The 17,145-nt window shown below is 53.9% G+C and overlaps 2 protein-coding genes across 3 annotated transcripts in view; one reads left to right on the top strand and one right to left on the bottom strand.

Annotated features, from left to right (window-relative positions):
- Positions 1-1,266, top strand: part of Cmtr1 (cap methyltransferase 1) — a 47,312-nt gene extending 46,046 nt beyond the window's left edge. For both annotated transcript variants that reach the window (XM_090355750.1, XM_090355751.1), the window contains exon 24: positions 100-1,266. In XM_090355750.1, the coding sequence (XP_090211876.1) occupies positions 100-232 (133 nt within the window). In that variant the 3' untranslated portion in view covers positions 233-1,266. The remainder of the gene's footprint in view (positions 1-99) is intronic.
- A 1,038-nt stretch (positions 1,267-2,304) lies between these two features.
- Positions 2,305-16,367, bottom strand: Ccdc167 (coiled-coil domain containing 167). Its single transcript, XM_090355316.1, has 4 exons — positions 16,275-16,367; positions 3,492-3,586; positions 3,274-3,326; positions 2,305-2,624 (listed from the first exon to the last, which is right to left on the bottom strand). The coding sequence occupies exons 1-4, from the start codon at positions 16,314-16,316 to the stop codon at positions 2,521-2,523; spliced, it is 294 nt and encodes a 97-aa protein (XP_090211442.1). The 5' UTR covers positions 16,317-16,367; the 3' UTR covers positions 2,305-2,520.
- Between the last annotated feature and the right edge of the window lie 778 nt (positions 16,368-17,145).

The raw sequence follows: 17,145 nt of genomic DNA, 5'->3' as shown, positions 1-17,145 counted from the left end.
CACGCACTTCAAAACATCCCTCCTGTAAGTCCCGGTTGCCAGGGGTGAGCTAACATCCATCTCTTGGTCCCAAGTGACCTCTCCTCACACTTCTTCTAGTGTCTGCTACTATGGCCGGCTCTTCTGGGAGTGGGGAGATGGCATCCGTGTGCACGACTCCCAGAAGCCCCAGGACCCAGACAAGCTGTCCAAGGAGGACGTCCTTTCCTTCATCCAGAGGCACAATGCCTGAGGCCCTGGGATCGCTGTGCCCCTGCCGAGTGCCTGGCATGGGGCCTGTGGCACTGGTTCCTTCTCGGCCTGGCCACAGGGAGGGTGGCCTCCTCCCCACACATTCCCTGGGAACCATTTCCCCACCAGGACTCAGCCTGAAGTGCTCCTAAGGCAGCTTTGAGGGCAGTGCCCAGGGCATGTGGGCTCTGGCCCATGGCAGAGGGGTAGGCTTGGGCTCTGCATTCCCTCTGGAATCCTGTAGACTCACTTTTCTGAGTTCCATGCACTGCCCCTGAGGGGGGCCAGGCCCCTGATCTGCCCAACTTGTGTTGGGCCACCCCTGCCTGAGTGGGCTGGGGCCACTGTTGTGAGCTGGCCAGGAGTAGCTGTTGTACAAATCAAGGTTTTGTCTCTTGCTGTTTTGATGCTCATTCGTGTCCTCTCCGCCCCTCCTGGGGTCCTCCTCAGCCTGGACCTCTGATAGTTCCGGCAGGCCGGGAAGGAGGCTTTCAGGCCCTCGTCAGGATCCAGGTGTGTGGTCTTTGGCACTAGGTGTGGCTAGAATCCTCCTGGGCCCACCAGACGTCAGGCAGCCCTGGGAAGGCAGGAGGCAGCCTTGAAGACCTGCCTTTTACTCCTGCGGCAGCAGTGATCCCACAAGTAAGGGGGTACCTCTGGTAGTCACATGGCCTCTGCCCTGCTCCCCTCATCTCAGCAGCCATTAGGAGATCCAGTCAGCTTGCAGACACACACCAGTCCATCTCCAGAGTGAGGAGGGAAGCTGGGCAGCGGCGGTGGGCAGGGGAGAGCACCTGTGCTTGTTTTTAATGGGAAATGCCTCAGAGATGTGGTGTCAGCTCCCCGAGGCCTCATCCGAGTCAGACTGGTTTCCATGGAGATATGGCACTGAGGCTCCTGTGGGGTTGGAATGGATTCCATATGGGGTCCTCCAGCCTGTCCCGCCCCCTGAGATGCTCCCTTTCCACCCAGTTCTGGGTATATCAGTGTCTTGCAGAATCTTGGATTATTAAAGATAAACGTATTTTTAATGCGTATGTGTCTGTGCCGGGGCTATTCTGGTGTCTCGGTGCTTTGTGATCGGGGAACTGGTGCAGATAACACGGCTTGGGCACGAGGTGAAGGAGAGGAAGCTCTGCTCAAGAGGGGAGGGAGGACGGTTGGCTTAGCAGCCTGTTCCGCCTTGGGGCCCCCAGGCCACTGCTTGTGCTGGAGTCCCAAGGTGGAAGAATGACTGATGTCAGCCCCTTGGGGGGAGGGAGGCACCTTCCCCTCCCCCAGTCTATCTCCATCACAAGGCTCGCCCCTAGTGGCGCGGAGATAGTCCAGGATCAGTTTGTGTGAATGAAATAACATGCCATACCAGTTAAGTGTCATGGACCAGGGATGAGGGAGGGGGAACATTTTGTTGGTCCTGTCAGTGACCCCTAAGACTGGGGCCCCCCCGTTCTGCCTGTGCTGGGGCTGCCCTTGTGCTGTGGGGGAAGATGTGCAGGAGCTGGCTGGGCTTCCTCCAGGCTGGACCTTTTCCACTGCCTGTACCCAGAGCCGGTTCCCCCAGTGCCTACCCTTGGCAGGCTCACTTCGGCCCCAGGCCCCCCAAGTGTTCTCTTCACTCAGCCTTTCCCCTCCCTCACCCCCACATCCGCCAGAGTTGCCCAGACACTGTTGTGTCTACTTCTCCCCCCCCACCTTTGCGGACCCACCTGATTTACTGGCCACTGTCACTGTAAGTCAGTCTGGTCATTCCCGTGGCTCTTGCTGCCTGCGGAGGCCTCCCCGCCCTGCCTGCCTCCTGAAGACAGATGAACTCTCAGCTCCCCGGGGACCCTCATGACCACTTCAAGTCCCTGAGTTGCCCTTCAGTGCACAGGCTGCATTTTTTTTCTGTATAATTACAGAGCATGGCACTGACTGGAGGGCACGCCGTGTGTTTGGCAGGCAGCATGCTGTCTGGGAAGGTCCTGGGGACCACTTTCTCTCCATTCGGAATTCTACACCAGGAACTTGTGGACATCCCAACAGCAGCTGCTTCCCTGCAGCTCCGCACCGCACTCACTCACAGACCAGAGTGACCCGTTCTTTATTGCCTCTCCCTTGGGCTCCAGCAAGAGCCAGTACCGCGTCCTTCCAGACACAGGGCCCATGGCAGGCCAGGGCCCTGGGGGCTGAGTACACGGGTCCCTTCAAGCGCTAGTCAAGGAGAAGAATGCCCCACACCTTGATCCACTGATCTGGGGCCTGAGCAGACAGCGAGGGCAAAGCTGGTGCTGGTGGAGAATTCCAGACTCACATGGTCCAGTGTGCATAGAGCAGGGTCAAGAGGATGAAGATGGCCACCGAAAGCATGGTATTCTTTCTGTTCTCATGCCGGAGCAACTTGAGCTCTTTCTCTGGGAGGAAAGGGGAGGTGGGATAGTTTGGGCTCATTGCTCATTCAAGTGCAGTGGGGTGGGTAGAGTCACCAGAAAGGCTATGCTTAAAGGTCAAAGTGTACCAGTGGTGTGACATCCAGGGGGAACTGTCGCTTTCTGAGGGCTCAGGTATCTGTCTTTCCAGGAGAAATTGAGGGCAGCAGAGACCACATGGGCCTCTCCAGTCCCTGGCTCCTTAGCCTGGTGCAACAGGACTCACGACTCAAAAAGGAGGCAGAGGCTGGGGGCATGGCCTAGTGACAGCTGAAATCCTGCAGACCATTTCCCTCCACCTCCCAGGGAAGGGCTGCTCAGTCAGGGCTCTCCTTGCTCTGCCCCTGGTACCCAGAAGATGGCAGCATCACTCCACCCACAGGAGCCTTGCCTGTGCCCACAGGGGGCTGCCCTGCTCCCGCTGCAGGGGGTTCCCCATGACAGATGGGGGCGCAGGGATGGAAGGGCAGACAGCCCCAGCGTGTGAACATGAGCTCTGGACCTGGCTGCAGCCACGCCTCCCCACCCCCCCCCCCCCCCCCATACAGAGCAGTCACAGAGCCTCCTGATCCCTTACAGCAAAGAACCAACCCTCCTCAGACCCTGGGGCTGGAAGGGAAAGGAACTTCCTTACCGAAGTTGGAGGCTTTGCTCATGAGGCTGCTCTTCTCCTTCTCCAGAGACCGCCTGTGGGAGGGCAGTGTTTTATGGCGTGAGTCCCTCAGGAGAGGTTGGGGAGGGGGTTGGTCTGAAGGTCAGGCCCGGGACCCACACATACCCTGTGCCTCAGGCACAGCCCACGCTGGGTGCCCAGGGTAGAGAGCAGGCAGGGAGGGGTGTGGAGGGTGTTACCTGTCCTCTGGGCTCAGCTCTGCCCCATCCAGCCTGGAGTTGACCACCTCTAACTCCTTCCGACACCGGGTCAGCTTCTCCTCCAGCCCATCAATCTGAAATACATGGCGGGCACTGTGCTGTGACACCTCCAAACATGTCTGCTGGGCAGCACCTCCGACTTGCCTTGCTCCCTGCATGGCAGCAGGACAGAGCGTGCTGCTCTGGGCCTCCCCATTGTCCTGGTCCTCTGGGCTGGGTGGGGGCTTGGGGTGGGGAGGACAGCACCAGTCCACCTGGCACAGTGCCCAGTCGGAACCACAACAGGGGCCTCCAGAGGCACCTGTACAGTGGGACCCACCCCATACACAGAGCCTAGAATGACACGCGTGTTGTGGGAGGCTCCGGGTACGCCATCGCGAGGTGTGGAGACATCACGAGGACACAGGCAGAGGTGTTTATACTTCTCACTGACAGGCTTCATCTTAGCAGCCCGGTGTAAGTAGTAAACATTTCATAAAAATGAGTGAAAATCATTTCCAAACCACTCCTTTTTCTAACTTGTTTCTAGTACCAAAAACATTGCTCTGGGGCTGGGGGTTTGGCCCAGGTTTGATTCCTTGGTACCACATATATAGAAAAAGCCAGAAGTGGTGCTGTGTCTCAAGAGGTAGAGCCGTAGCCTTGAGAAAGCCCAAGGACAGTGCTCAGGCCCTGGGTTCAAGCCACAGGACTGGCAGAAAACAAAACCACTGTTCTTTGCCAAGGTCTATATAACTTTTGAAGCAAAATAGCTTCATTAAGACTTAGGATGCCAAAAATATTTTTTTCATTTTTCTTTTTTTTATGCTGAAACTGGTGCTTGAACTCAAGGCCTCAGTCTCGGCTTGTTTGCTCTCCACTAGTGTCTGCCACTTAAGCCATGCCTAGTCTGGCTTTTTGCTGGCTAATAAAAATGAGAATTTCACAGAACTTTCTGCCAGAGTTGGGTTTGAATATGGTCGTCCAGGTCCTAGCCTCCTGGGAGGGCTGAGCATCTGGAGAGCTGTCTTCCAAGTGTCTGAACCTCTGCCCCAGCCCTGCCAACCCCCTAGCCACTTCTGGGCCAGTCACTGTCCTTCCTGAGCCCCAGTCCAGAGGACACAGCGCCCACCCTTCCCTGCAGCCTGGCCACTGCCAACTCCAGCTCGGTAAGCAAGGCCCTGTGGGAGGGAGCCACTGCAGAGTTTTGAGTTAATTGCCTGGGTGGTTGTGCTGTTTCTCTGCAAAAGATCACCCAAAGGAGGGTCTGTCCTGGGCAGAAACCCCAGGCAGGAGCTGGGGAGTCCACAGAAAGGCCTGAGGCCTTGCTGGAGCTACGCTTCAAGGACAGGAACACTGGAGCTGGACTTGGGGACAGCGCAAGTCTGATGCTACTGGTCCAGGCCACCATATAGCCTGCCTTTGGCACAATGCTCCCCAAACAATCCAGTCCTCAAGACTTCCTGTCATTTATGGCTGGGGATTTGGCTTAAGAGGGAGTGTTTGCACAGGAAGTATGGGGCAGTGAGTTCAATCCCCAGTACTGACACACAAAACAAGAAAGCACAAAAGAACAGAGGGAGGGAGGGAGGGAGGACAAAACCAAATTTCAGGCTGGAACCCAAGTAAAGATAAATTCATGACGTCTGCCCCCTCTCCTGCCCCGCCGCTGGCAGGAGGGGACCACTCTCCCTGGCACTTACCCTTTGGGAGGCTGAGTTGATGAGCACCTCCTACCTCCTGTGGGTATCCAAATCCCATCTTTTTGGACTGTGGCCCCACTCCACTAGTGTCTGTGACCTGCCAGGCCTCTAAGGATGCCTGAGTCTACGGCTCCCATCCTGGAGGGAAATACCACCCATCTCTTCTTGGTGTCAAGGCCTAGCAACCCAGTCTCTGCTTCTGGAATGAATGGGGGCTGGGCATGGATTGAGGACATAGTTCAGGTCTCAGGGAATGAGTGGCAGTTCGGCCCAACTATTGTGCCACACCACAGAAATTGGCAGCTGTGAGGAGGAACGGCTGTGCTTGCTAACTTAGGCATAACCCGGTCCCAACTCGGCTCTCAGTTCCCAGCCTTGTCCCCTGGGCCAGGCCCAGGTTTGCAAGTCATTCTAAAAAGGGGAGGGCACAGGCTGGGAATTTCTGCCCATCTGTAAACCCCTGGAAGGCCCCCAGCTGCCCAAACAAGTAGTAATTGCTTCAGAGCAAGTCCGGAACTCCTGCTAAGCAAAACTTTACAACTGAGCCTGGCAAACCCCAAGTGGCCAAGCCAATCTGCCATCAAGCTCCGGACAGGGCCTGAGGAACTGGCGGTGGGGGGCCTTTATCTGAACAAGCCCAATTTATTTTCAGTTCCACTGAATATCCCCACTTTCAATTGCCACTTGTTAATGAGGCTTAAATAGGCGAACACAAATCAAGGTTTTAGGGCAACTTCTAACCTCCTTGTATGAATGTACACTCCCTGCTGCCCTTTTTTTTTCCCCTGCTGACTTCTGATTCCTTTCAAAACAAGCAGGTTCCTCCGGCGAGGGAGGCTGGGGATGTGACAGGCCCATCAGGCCACAGACCCAAGCTTAGGAGATGCATCAGGGTCCCCAGCTCTGCCTGGCTGAGAAAGCATTTGAGAACTGGAGGCCACTCCCAGGGACTTGTGCTTCTTTTCATTGTTCCTGGGGTCTGAAGTGGTAGCTAGAAAAGGGGAGGGCACAGCCATGGGCTGTAAAGAAAGGGAGTTCGGTCAACTCCCCACTCCACGTACAGGGGTTACCAGATTGCAGACAGTCTGGTTCATTCTGCCCCAGGCTACAGGCAATCCAGGTCAGGACAGTCAGGCAAATGCTAGGAAGATGCTAGAAGTATAAGGTTAAGGCCTGGGCAAGCAGTTAGGAGCCCAAATGCCTGGACGCCTGGGAACATGGCTGTGCACCTGCGCCACGATCAGCGCCGTCATTCACTGGGGGTGACAGGTGAGCTCTTCCCTCCTGTACGACAGTCATGTTTCCCGTGTCAGTGTGAGGGCCACGCGGTATGGCGCGCGTACTTCACAGGGGGTTGCTAGGCTCGGGCATGCCTTTCACTGGATCTACCAGCCCATTGGTAGAAGTGGGGGTGTGGTAGGAAGTCCCTCTGGCTGGACCTGGCCATTCCCCAAGTCTATGGGGCTGGGCCTGTGGGGTGACCAGGACAGCAGCGCCTCCTGTGGTCAGCCTGCTAGTTGGCTCAGCATGTGGTGCCCAGCGGAGCTCAGATCCAGCCCAGGAGGTGGCAGTGCTGGCGAGGCTCTGGAAGGGGGTATTGTGGCTGGGTGGTCCTGCAGATGACAGGACGGGGTGGTGTGGAGGCAGAAGGCAGCTGAGACCAGGGCACCAGCGGACACCTGAGGGGATGTAGATGGACCTGCAACCAGCTTGGCAGGGGACAGTCATATGAAGTCCACAGACCAGGGCAGAAAGAGGCCCAGAGACCCTGAGCAACTCCTGGGGGAAACGAGGGGAGGAAGGGAAGGGCAGGGAGGGAAGGGAGGACTCTGAAGGCCGAGTATCTCAGGCACCTGGCTGGCGGCTGGTGGGCTCTAGTGCTGGGACTTACCCAGAGTTGGTCTTGACTGTCACAAACCATGCACAATTCAGTGCATAGCAGAGTGGTTCCCCGATGGACACCCCATCTTGTGTGTATACCATTACAAAGGGAGAAGGGCACTGCAGCCAGGGCATGGAGCCACATGTGAAGTGTGGCTGTGGTGTGCAGTGCAGCACAGGGGCCCTGAGGAATGAACTGCAAATGTGATGGTGGGGTCCCTTAGGTAACCTTCTGGGCCCCCACATGGACTGAAGCCTCAAAGGAGTACAGGGGGCTCAGGGTACCAAGCCAGGCACAGGCAGGTGAGCAGACGTGGAAATGGAGGCTCCTTTCTTCACCCAGAGCAACACTGGCTAAAAACTGCCCTGGGGACAGCTGGAGAGGAGAAGATTGGTGGGGGAGGGGAGGGAGCTGGGGTGGGAGGGGGAGGTAGAGAGGGAAAGCTGGGAAACAGGGAGAAGGCGCACCACTCAGAAAGGTGCTCAAGGGGAAGCCCTGGACAAGAGGCCCCAGGACATGTGCAGCTTCACAGAGAAGGCTCAGGAGTAAAGCAGGCAGGTGGCAGCATACGGCAGCTGCCTCTCGTCATCTGAGCAGGACTTGAACTCACAGCCAGGGCATGACTACTAGTGTGGAGCCCTGGAAATACCCAGCAGGCTGTGAGGTGGGCCAACTAGAGCCTTAGCTCCTCCCAGCAGCTGCCAGGGAAGAAAGGCATTCTTCCTGCCAGCCCTGGGGGCAGAGGCTCCTCCTGAAGTCCAGCAGAGGCTATTGGCTCCAGGCCACAGCTGGCAGTTCCATAGCCCCAGGCCAGATAAACTCAATCCCCTCTGCTGGGGAATATCACCTCACTCTCGGAGCTTTAGGCAAGTATCCCTGGGGTCCCATAGGCCATAAAACCACTGTGTTAAGAGAAACTGTAAAATTCATCTGAAATCCCCAAGAGGCATGTTTTCAATGTGGAGCCTCCAGGAATGAGGCCTGGGATGAGACTCCTTGGAGTCAGGGAACCTGGTATCACCCTCATGGAGAAAGTGGTTCACAGCTTCCCAGGGCCAGCGCTGAGGGGCCCCCGCTCCTGGTCTGGCTGCTGGTCAGGCACAGGCAGCTCCACTCCACACAGGGTGCCCAGAGCATCTAGACTCTGCCCATGGCTTCAGAGCCTCTGGGAGGGCTGGGCCTTCTGGAGAGACAAGGCTCTGGGCTCCATCCAGGAAGTCATTTCTTGTCCCCCGGGGACTTGCTCCTAGGAACTAACACAAGGCAGTGGAGGGTGCTGGAAGCTAGCTGGCCCCCAGGGTTGGGTCAAGGTCATGAGCTCTCCTGCACCTGCCTGGCCAGATCTTGCAGTCACTGACAGCATCTAATGAAGAGCCAGGTGGTGGATCCCTGAGCGCAGCTCAGCATGGGGTCTCTGGAGTCTGGATGACACAATGTGCATCAAAGCAGGCTCTGGAAACCAAAAGTCCAACCCCAACAAAAGCACATAGTAACAACGGCCAACAACCCGGCAGCATGTTCACAGAGCAGGCCCTGTTCCAGATGCTCCCAGGAGACTCAGCAGCTCACACCTAGGGGAGGAAGTGAATTGCCCAGGGCCACACAGGTCGTCTGGGCCCTTCACCATCAACCCCATTAGAAAGAGAGCAACATCAGCCCTGAACGAGTCCAAGCCCCTGCCCATGACCTGCATGCCCTCTACTCCAGGATGGGCCGGGTGTGGGCAGCTGCAGTCTGTAATCTGTCCATACACTCTGCAAGGAGGGGGCTATGGCTGCCCCCCACACACACACAGGAAACTCCACAGAAACCTAAGGTGCCAAATGATGCGCTGCCACTGAGTCCAGGTCTCTCTGCTTCTGAGTTCACCCTCCTTCCACCACACTAAGCCTTTTTTTTTTTTTTTTTTTTTTTCCAGTCCTGGCTTGGGCTCAGGGCCTGAGCACTGTCCCTGGATTTTCTCAAGGCTGGGGCTCTACCACTTGAGCCTCAGCACCACTTCTGGCTTTTTGCTACGTATGTGGTACCGAGGAATGGAACCAGGGTCTTCGTGCATGCTAGGCAAGCACTCTACCACTAGGCCAAACTCCCGGCCCCACACTAAGCCTTGTTGTCACCATCTCTCAGGCAAACATTCCTGACCAAGGAGGTTCTGGAAAGTCATTCCAACACCACAAATGAAGCCCATGAACCGCACTGGTCTGTCTCCAGCAGCTCGTCCACTCAGAATGACCTTGTGCTGAGCTTGCTTGCTCTCTGTCTACACAACAGATGTGCAATGTGCTGTCAGAGGCCTGGCCTGGCATCTGTGAGCTTTGAAACACAGGGGCCAGGAGCTGTGCATCTGTCCTCCCACTGAGCCTATGCTCCCTTCACAGGCACCCCAGGAACCCTCCTCCAAACCACCAAACTGTCAAAGCTGCTCCAAAGGCACACAAAACACATCCAGTTGGGAAAGGGAGAGCCAGGCTCAGAGCCTGATAAGCCCTCCCTCTCCCCCACACCCCCCTCAGAGGTATCAAAGCCTTCTTCTGCCTGCTAATCCACAGCACAGTGGCCTCACCGTTTCATCTCCAGCCACAGCAGCCTGGGGACCGTTGGGAGCAGGGTTTCTGGAAATGTGCTGTTTTTTCACACATCGGGAGGCCCCAGGACACTTATTATAATGGGTAAATCAGCCAGAGCACAGGCCCAGATGGTTCCTGGCAGGAGTGCTGGAGTTTTCCATCTGGGCCATCCAGGCCACATATGGGGGCGAGAGGGGCTTCAATTTTCCAGGTGATCGGCCTCAGACCCCAAAGGGCCAGTCAAAACCCCACAGGGCCCATTCCTCCGACATGTCTTGGTGTTTTTTCTGAGGAAGAGGGGCCTCAGGCTCTGCAGGCAGGAAGTTCCCAAATCAACAGGCCTCGAAAGTTTCCCTCCTGGTGCGGGGCACGGGACGTCCAGCCTCCAGAATCAGTAACCACGTGTCAAGGAAGAACAGAGCAAGCCAGCAGAGTTTATCCCTTCCTAGACGCTTGTTCCATCCAGGTCAGGGGCCACTCAAGCTCTGAGCCTCAGCCACAGACAGGAGACTTAGATGCCCTGGAAAGTTCCCCCACAAGTCAGTCCTAGCCTGAAGCCTTCAGCTACCCCTGGGCCTAAGCGTTGCTGGGGGTTTGTTTTCTCTTCATTCTCCCAATATATGTTTCTTGATAAATTAGCAAAAAGCTCCTGCATCGCTGAAAGGCTCCAAGCACTTTTCAAGAACTGGCATCTACTTCGAGCCTTATGAATTCATTAATTAAGATGCTGGCAAACTGCCACCCCACACACGCCGGCATCCAGCCGCGTTAGGTAATGAGGTTTTAGTCTCCTGACCCCCGTCAGGTGGAACAGAGCCAGACGCGGGCTGCCGGGAGAAATCACCTGCCCGCCAGCGACCTGTGGCTCTCGCCTGCAGCAGGTAAGGCTCATTTAATGGTCAGTGGGCCCTGAAGAGCCAGCACACTGCCAGCCTCTCCCCAGCGCCTGGCCTAGGCTCTAACCACCAGTTCCTTAACCTTGGCACACTCAACACCCAGCCAGAGCAGCCAGGGTGGCAGGTTCAAGGGCCTCCTCTTGCCACTCAGGCCAGCTGAGTGAACATTTAATAGCAGCCTCTAACTGGTTCTAGCCTTTGTCTGAGGAAGGTGCTAAGCCTTATGCAGAGAACCCACCTAAGGCAGAGGCTGGTGGTGATTGGGTCCCAGGCTCAACACTCCGGGTACTCCGGCTGGCTGGCTCCCTTAGCTACTACCTCTCCTCAGTTCAACTCCAGAAACACATACACCACTCCCGTTAACATGCGTGTGTGTATGCACGAGTGCACACACCAGTACTAGGGCTTGAACTCAGGGCCTTAGCTTGCTCATGCGAGGCTGGAGCCATAGCTCCTTTTCTAGCTTTTTAAAATTTTCCTTTTGGTGCTTATTTAGAGATGAAGTCTCATGGGCTTTGCTGCCTGCACAGGCTTTGAACTGTGACCCACAGACCTCAGCCTCTTGCGTAGCTGTGATGGTAACTGGCATCCAGCTTCCTGTTAACTTTTGTTGCAGATACTAGCAGTTGGCCAATGCGGCGCTGATTCCCAGCCTCTCCTCCTTTGCTCATTTCCCCTGCAGAAGCTGGAAAAGCACAACAGAGGCTTCCCCAGACTCACTGCAATGACAGCCAGACAGGCATGACCCACTTCCGACCAATGAGTGGTTCCAGAAATCAGCCAGGAGAGTCCTGGGAGGACTTAGACTCTGCTAATAAACAGAAGGACAAATAGCAGGGCCATTTCATTCTCCTTCTTGATGCAAAAAAAAAAAAAAAAATTGAATATGGCCGCTGGAACTGTGGCAGCTATCCTGTGCTTATGAGGACAGACCATGTGCAGAAACATTAAGCTTGGTACTAGGTACTAGGGGCTGGATAAGAGCTGCGCTTCTGAAGCCATGTGAACATCCATAGGGTAATCAGTATGCACTGCTGAGGCCACTTTTCTGAAACTTGTAGACAAAAGCTTCCCAAATGGACATTGTTAATACTAGGGACCAAATCCAGCCAAGTTATGCCCTTTAAGACATCGGCTAACACACCTGGAAATTTCAGATCAACTAGTCAGGGAGAACACTAAGGATACCACGTCAGTGTAGCTACAGAAGAAAAGTGCAATGGCAAAATCACAGCTCAGTACTCTCAGAGGTTAAAAAAAATGAGTTTTCTATCAACCCTGAACGTACTGTCCATTCAGACTGAATGACATTAAATAACATTAAAGTCAGGGGCAAGCCAAACCACCGGTGGCTCACAACTATATCCTAGCTACCCAGGAGGCTAAAATCTGAGGATTATAGTTCCAACCAGGTCTGAGGGGAAATGTCTGTGAGACACTCACCATCAACTAACCCGCAAAAAGCTGGAAGTAGAGCTGTGGCTCAAGTGGTGGAATGTCAGCTTTGAGTGGAAAAAAAACAAGTGAGAACTTAAGGTCCTGAGAGTTCAAACCCTAGTGCCAACACACACACACACACACACAAGGTTAGTGATTTTCCTTTGGGAAATAAATCATTCTCAGAACCTACAAGTTGCTTCCAATTCTGAGATCTCACCAGGTGGCAAATGAGTGGGAGAAAGAGGCCTCAAAAGGAGTGAGAAGTGCAGGAGGCTGGAAGGTGCCTCAGTGGTCCGAGAGCTGATTGCAGCTGGCCTGCTCAGCCTCGGGGTGAGTGCTGCCTGCTTGGTAATTGCTTCATTACAACAAGTGCAGTCTGTTTGCAGGTGCTGAGATCACTCACTTGTGGGGTTTTATTGCACTCGTCAGATTAACAAACATTTTTGATTAAATCACCACTTCATTGGCTCCGAGCACACGACTTTTAATAAGAGGACAATATCTACTGCTCCTGAGCATCAGAGCACATTCAATACTCAGCCCCGCTGGGGGTGACTGAGGAGCAAAAAGGAGACATAGCCAGATGCCAGCCTTTTCCTAAGGCACAGAGTGGCAGATTTCAAAACTGTGAGTAACCAAGCAAAAAGTACTATTAGAGACTAAGATGGCAAACATCTCTGTGTTCTATGTATTTAAAGTAGCTACAAAAACACATCAAGGAATCCTTGATGGGCACTTGTAAGCTTAGCTACTTAGGAGGCTGAGATCTTAGGATCACGGTTCATAGCCAGCCCAGGCACTAAAGTCCATGAGACTCCAATTAACCAATAGAAAATGGGAAGTGGCATTGTGGTTCAAGGGGTGGGGCAGTAGCCTTAAGCTGAAGAGCTCAGGAACAATGCCCAGACCATAGTTCATAGTTCAAGCCCCATGACCACCCCCACCCCCACCCCCACCCCCAACTACACATCAAGGAATATCAAGATTTTTAAATCTTGTTTTTAAAGAAACAAGCATTGGTGTCTCATGTCTGTGATCCTAGCTACTCAGAAGGCTGAGATCTGAGGGTCATGGTTAAAAGCTAGATCTCCAATTAACCATTAAAAAGCCAGAACTGGAGGTATGGCTTGAATGATAGAGCTCTAGCTGTGAGCAAAAAAGCAAACCCACAGCTTGAGGCCTGGAGTTCAAGCCTGGCACAAAAGAAGAGATACAGGTCCTATCAAACTCCAAACACTTGAAAAATCTAAATGGAAGTCATGCTCAATCCATATCTGGGCACAATTTGTAATCCCGAGTACAAATCCTGCCCTTCACATTGCAGATACTGAAACTAAGGCCCAAGTAAATGAGCTGACACACTCATGGGCGAAAGATGTGAAAGAATCACAAAGGTCGAGGAGAAAGACTACAGCTTCTCAGTTACCCATCCTGTATCAGGCTCACACTGAACACTTTCAACACTTTCCTCATATCTACCATCTCATTTAATGGTCACAGCCACACTGTACAAGAGGTGCTGTTTGCAACGGAGACAGCAGACTGTCTAGTCAACATACCAGCTGAGCATGTCTTCCTGACTGATGAATGGATTTTCCAGCCTCCCTTGCAGCTAAGCGTGGGTCACTGCATATTAGTTCTTGCCAAGGAAAGTGAGCAGTTTGGGTCTAGGATTCTTTTTTTTTATTATTTTTTTCAGTCCTGGGGCTTGAACTCGGGGCCTGAGCACTGTCCTTGGACTTTTCCCTCAAGGCTAGCATTCTTCCACTTGAGCCATAGCACCATTTCTGGCTTTTTCTATATATGTGGTACTGAGGAATCGAACCCAGGTCTTTGTGCATGCTAGGCAAGCACCCTACCACAAGGCCAAACTTTTGGTTCCTAGGGTCTAGGATTCTTCAGACAGTGAGTACTGCCTCTACTCTTTCCCTGCTAGGGAACATGGCAATGGATTGTGTCCTGGTTTCACTGATAAGGTGGTAACAAGCCCTAGGAGATGGCAGAGCCACAAGATGGTAAATCTCTGACAAAGTACCAGTCCCGGTACTCTAGACCAGGGGTTGGCAAACTGAGGCCTTAGGAGCCAAACATACCTACCGTCTGGTTTTCTGTTTTTTTAATGAAGTTTTTGTTTTGTTTGAGGAAGGGTCTCACTATGTAGTCCAGGCTGATTTGGAACTTAAGATCCTTCTGCCTCCCCCTCCTGAGTGTGTCACCATGCTCGCTATCAATATAGTTTTATTGGAACACCATCAGAAATACTCTCATATCACCCACGGTTGCCTTTGTGTTAATACATCTGATCTGAATGCAGGTGGCTCTTATTTGTGGTACTTACGTTTTTTCATTTGAGCTCAGGGTCTGAGCACAGTCCTTGGACTTTCTCAAGGCTAGCACTCTACCACTTGAGCCCCAGCACCACTTCATGCCTCTTCTGTGTATGTGGTCGAGGAATTGAACCCAGAGCTTTGTGTATGCTAGGCAAGCACTCTACCACTAGGCCACACTCCTGGCCCCTAATTTTTTTTTTTTTAACTGCACTTTTTGTGTTTTCCTTTTTGGTACTGGGAACAAACCCAGGACATTGCGCTTGCTAGGCAAGTGCTTTGCCTCTGAGCTACATACTAGCCCAGGTTCTTTCAAATTTGATACCAATACTGAACTAGCAAATATTGAATCGAGCTGAGTTCTCATGAAGTTCTGGTCACATTTTCATCAACAGATCCATACAAAACTTTGTTTTGTGTGTGTTTCTATATAGGTATCTTATTTCTTGTTGCTTCATTACTACCAGAACCACAGCCAATGGCACCTTACAGTACTGAGCATATCATGCCTGAAAATAAGTTTATCTAACAAGCCTATCTATCTTAATGTGGCCCAACACAGCCTTTGAACACTTGACAGCACTTCAGTGGCATGCTTAGGGGCCACTTAAAGCAGCAAAATCACCGATAAAATGCACAAAAACGCAAAAACCATGGTATTAAATAGACCATAAAAAAGACATTCGTTTACAGTATGATGGTTCAAATAAAGGCAGAGCATCAATGATTCAACCTTAGCTGGAAATGTGGAACTCGGTTGACTCCATTTTTTTTTCTTCTGCTCTTAATTTGCCTATGAATGGTCACCGAGATGATGCAAGAATTGAGTTGGGGGAAAAGAAATACATTTCAGCTAGGAAGGAAATTTTGGAACCTATGAATACGATAGTTATAGCAGAGACCACTACTCTACCCACAAGGCCCAAAGTACAGACAAGATTTATTCTAATCTGCTTGAGAGGATGATAAGCATTCTTGTTCTTGAAGATACTGAGTTTGTGGGCTTCTCTCTTCCAGTAGTTCACTGCCTTCTAATACAGGCTACAAAGTCTATCTTCTTCCTACCACAGAGAGCCGCCTCTTTCCACCACTTTGTGTGTGTGTGTGTGCAGGCACCAGTCCTACAGTTTTATTTAACTCAGGGCCTGAATGCTCTTTTTGTTCAAAACTAGTACCACCACTTGTGCCACAGCTCCACTTCTGGCTTCTTGGTGGTCAAGTGGAGATGTCTCACAGACTTTGTCCTCAGATCTCAGCCTCCCGGGTGTCTAGGATTACCGGTGTGAGTCACCAGCTCTCCGGGTGGCCCTCCGCCTTCTCGGACCCAAGAATCGCTTTCTAGGTAGTAGACTGATGAGCACCATTCCCGGAGGCACCTCTCTGGCAAGCTCTGGGAGGATGCTCCGGGGAGCTGGCCTGGGCTGCCCTCCTCCTGCCTTCGGGCTCCCTCGAGCCTGGTGGTGGGGCTTCGTCGGGAGGGCGAGCGAGGGCACAGCGCTCACTCCGTGTGCTTCCTTTGGTAACATGGCTAGTTCTGGAATTCTCGTTACCACGACCCCTAGGTTCTCCAAGTCATTTGTGAGCTGTGTAGGTGGATGGCGCAGACCCGCCCCGGGGGGCTCCCCGTCCCCGGGGGCCCCCACCTCCGCGTCCTCCCCTCGGGCGCCCCATCTCCACGCCCCGCACGCCCGGGCCTGGCCTTCTTTGGGGATCCCCTCGGACTTCCGTCGAGCACCCCCGCCCCCGGGAGCATCCGGGCCTCAGGTTCCCCGGTCCCACCCTCGGACCTCCGGGCCACGACCCTCCCCTGGCCCCACAGGCCCTCCCTCCCCCACCCTCCCTTAAACCCACGTTGCCCTCGCTTCCTTCCTGTGGCCCCTCCTCCAACATGGCAGCCGGGCCGACCCGTTACCGTGCGGCCAAAGAAGTCAACCAAGCACTCGGCCTCACCCCGACTTCTCTCCTCACCTCTTGAGCGACGCCCAGATTCTCCCGCTTCTTTTTAGTCATGTCGCTAGCCGGGATCCCCCCTCCCTCCGTCCCTGCCTCCCACCCAGTCAGGACGGGGCACGCCCACCTAGGCCTACTGCGCACGCGCCCTTCCTCGTGCTTCCTTTCATTGGCCGCCGAGGGAGGGAGGGGCGGGGCTACGCGGTCGCCATCTTGGTGAGGGGCGCGGACGCCTTGCGGCGGCCATGTTTGTGAGGGGCAGCTTCCTGGAGGTGAGGAGCAGGCGGTTTGAGGCCCATGGACGTCGCTAGGAGCGCTTTTAAAACCCCACCTTCTCCCTGTGTGCCCTTCATCCTTCAGCGAGGACCCCCCTCCTCCCATTCACACTCTGCCCATCCTTCAAGGCCGGACCTGTTCCCCGGTCCTTCCTGCAGTCCCACCTGGCGCTCCCCCTGAGCCCCGGGGGTCTTCATGGCCTTCTGTCGTTCACGTCCCTTTTGCTTTGTCCCGTGTCTGCTCTGAGTTTTTATGGTTCCGGGAAGCCTACAGTCCTCACAGAAACCATAAAAGCAGCCGCGTGTTCTGTGCTGCCGTTCCTGGCGGTTGCCCCTCCTTTCCGGGAATTCACCGGCATGGCCTCGCCACCGGCACAGGGAGTTGTTTAGATCTGCGGCCTTAGACGGTCTGACCCAACACAGACCTGCCACACCTGTAATCCCAGCTCCTCAGGTGGCTGAGATCTGGAGGATCATGGCTCAAAGCCCGCCTGGGAAGACGAGTAACCAGGAAAAGAGCAGGCTGCAAGTAGGGCTCAGGTGATAGAATGCCAGCTGAAGTCCTGAGTTCAAAACTCCAGTACAGCCAAAGAAACCACAGAAACCAAAGTGTC

Source organism: Megascapheus bottae, chromosome 22, assembly GCF_031878675.1.
Source record: "Megascapheus bottae isolate mThoBot1 chromosome 22, mThoBot2.hap1, whole genome shotgun sequence".
NCBI classification, from domain to species: Eukaryota; Metazoa; Chordata; class Mammalia; order Rodentia; family Geomyidae; genus Megascapheus; species Megascapheus bottae.
This window is presented reverse-complemented; position numbering and strand designations above follow the sequence as displayed.

What these genes read in the sequence shown, in the direction of transcription:
- Ccdc167 (XM_090355316.1), bottom strand. Translation starts at nt 16,316, where the DNA reads ATGACTAAAAAGAAGCGGGAGAATCTGGGCGTCGCTCAAGAG. An exon ending in ATCTGGGCGTCGCTCAAGAG is followed by an intron (nt 3,587 to 16,274) that starts GTGAGGAGAGAA and finishes CATGTATTTCAG; the next exon opens with ATTGATGGGCTGGAGGAGAA. An exon ending in GAGCTGAGCCCAGAGGACAG is followed by an intron (nt 3,327 to 3,491) that starts GTAACACCCTCC and finishes GCCCTCCCACAG; the next exon opens with GCGGTCTCTGGAGAAGGAGA.